Here is a 1,367-nt window from a genome sequence, read left to right as displayed (position 1 = left end):
GTGACGAGCATCACGCCTGGCTGCTGGCGTGCGGTTTGCTTGTGGGGAGGGATCCGCGGGGGCTCCTGGGCCCCAAAAATCCCCGCGGGGTGACGGGGGGCGGCTCTCACCGTCTGCCCGACCCAGTTGAGATACTGGGTGAAATAGCGCAGCTCCTTCCTGGCGAAGCAGCCGAGCTCCTGGGCAGGGGAGAGGCAGCGTGGAGGGAGAATCCTGCACTTCCCGGCCCGGATTCAACCCCGCAGTTCCCAATTCCCATTCAGCCCCGCGGTTCCCAATTCCCATTCAGCTCCGCGGTTCCCAATCCGGATTCAACCCCACAGTTCCCAGTCCAGGTTCAACCCCGCACTTCCCAATTCCCACTCAGCCCCGTGCTTCCCAATCCGGATTCAGCCCTGCAATTCCCAATTCCCATCCAGCCCACAGTTCCCAATTCCGATTCAACCCTGCACTTCCCAGTCCGGATTCAGCCCCACAGTTCCCAATTCCCATTCAGCCCCGCACTTCCCAGTTCAAATTTAACCCACAGTTCCCAATTCTGATGCAACCCCACAGTTTCCAATTCAGCCCTGCATTCCCCAGCCCGGCTCCATCCCTGCACTCCCCATCCCCACGTTTCCCGGCTCCATCCCCGGGTTTCCCATCCCAGCTCCATCCCCGCGCTCCCCAGCCTCTCTCCAGCCTCTCTCCGGGCTAATACAGGCTGGGAAGCGAGGGCTGAAGGCTCCCGGTGCCCTCTTCTCCCTCCTTCCTCCTGGCTGTAGCAAATTCTACTCTCGACGGTTCACCCGGCGCCGCCTCACCTGCCGCAGGATCTGCTGGGCCTGCAGGGGCAGGCGGGCTTCCCCCGGAGCCGTAGTCCTGCTCACCCGCTCCTGGGGAGGCACAGGAGGGCAGAGCATCCTCAGGGCCCGGAGCAGCGGGGTGGGCGCCCGAGGGGTGCAGGGAGCAGCCCCAGATTGGGTCTGGGTGCCGGGCAGGGAAAGGGGGATGTGCCCAGAGCAGGAAAAGCCCTTTAGAGGGGGATTTCTGTGTGACAGCAAATCTAACCCCTACAGGACACTGATTTTCCTGGCTGGCGTTTTTCCTGGCTCTCCCATCACCCTGCAGCTGTATTTTCTTGCTTTTTGGCACATGGGACCCATGGAGCACCACGAGCTTTTTGGGGCTGGAAGAGACGTGCGAGTACCTTGAGGTGCGGTGCCAAACGGGAGAGGAACTGGACGCTTTCCCCCAGCTTTGCCTGCAGGACACGAAGGTAAGAAAGGCTCAGAAACCTCGTTTTCCCCTTCAAGGGGCTGCCAGCGGCGCCGCTGCCACCAGCCCGGCACGGACTCACCACCAAAGCCTCCCCCGACTGCACCGCG

The 1,367-nt window shown here is 62.4% G+C and overlaps 1 protein-coding gene across 1 annotated transcript in view; it reads right to left on the bottom strand.

Moving 5' to 3' along the window:
* Positions 1-1,367, bottom strand: part of LOC106632080 (prominin-2-like) — an 8,766-nt gene that overhangs the window by 980 nt on the left and 6,419 nt on the right. Inside the window, exons 9-11 of the mRNA XM_014311213.2 lie at positions 1,190-1,243; positions 804-875; positions 10-179 (exon numbers count right to left, since the gene is read on the bottom strand). Of these exons, the coding sequence (XP_014166688.1) occupies positions 10-179; positions 804-875; positions 1,190-1,243 (296 nt within the window). The remainder of the gene's footprint in view (positions 1-9; positions 180-803; positions 876-1,189; positions 1,244-1,367) is intronic.

Source organism: Geospiza fortis, unplaced genomic scaffold (genome assembly GCF_000277835.1).
Source record: "Geospiza fortis unplaced genomic scaffold, GeoFor_1.0 scaffold777, whole genome shotgun sequence".
Lineage (NCBI taxonomy): Eukaryota > Metazoa > Chordata > Aves > Passeriformes > Thraupidae > Geospiza > Geospiza fortis.
This window is presented reverse-complemented; position numbering and strand designations above follow the sequence as displayed.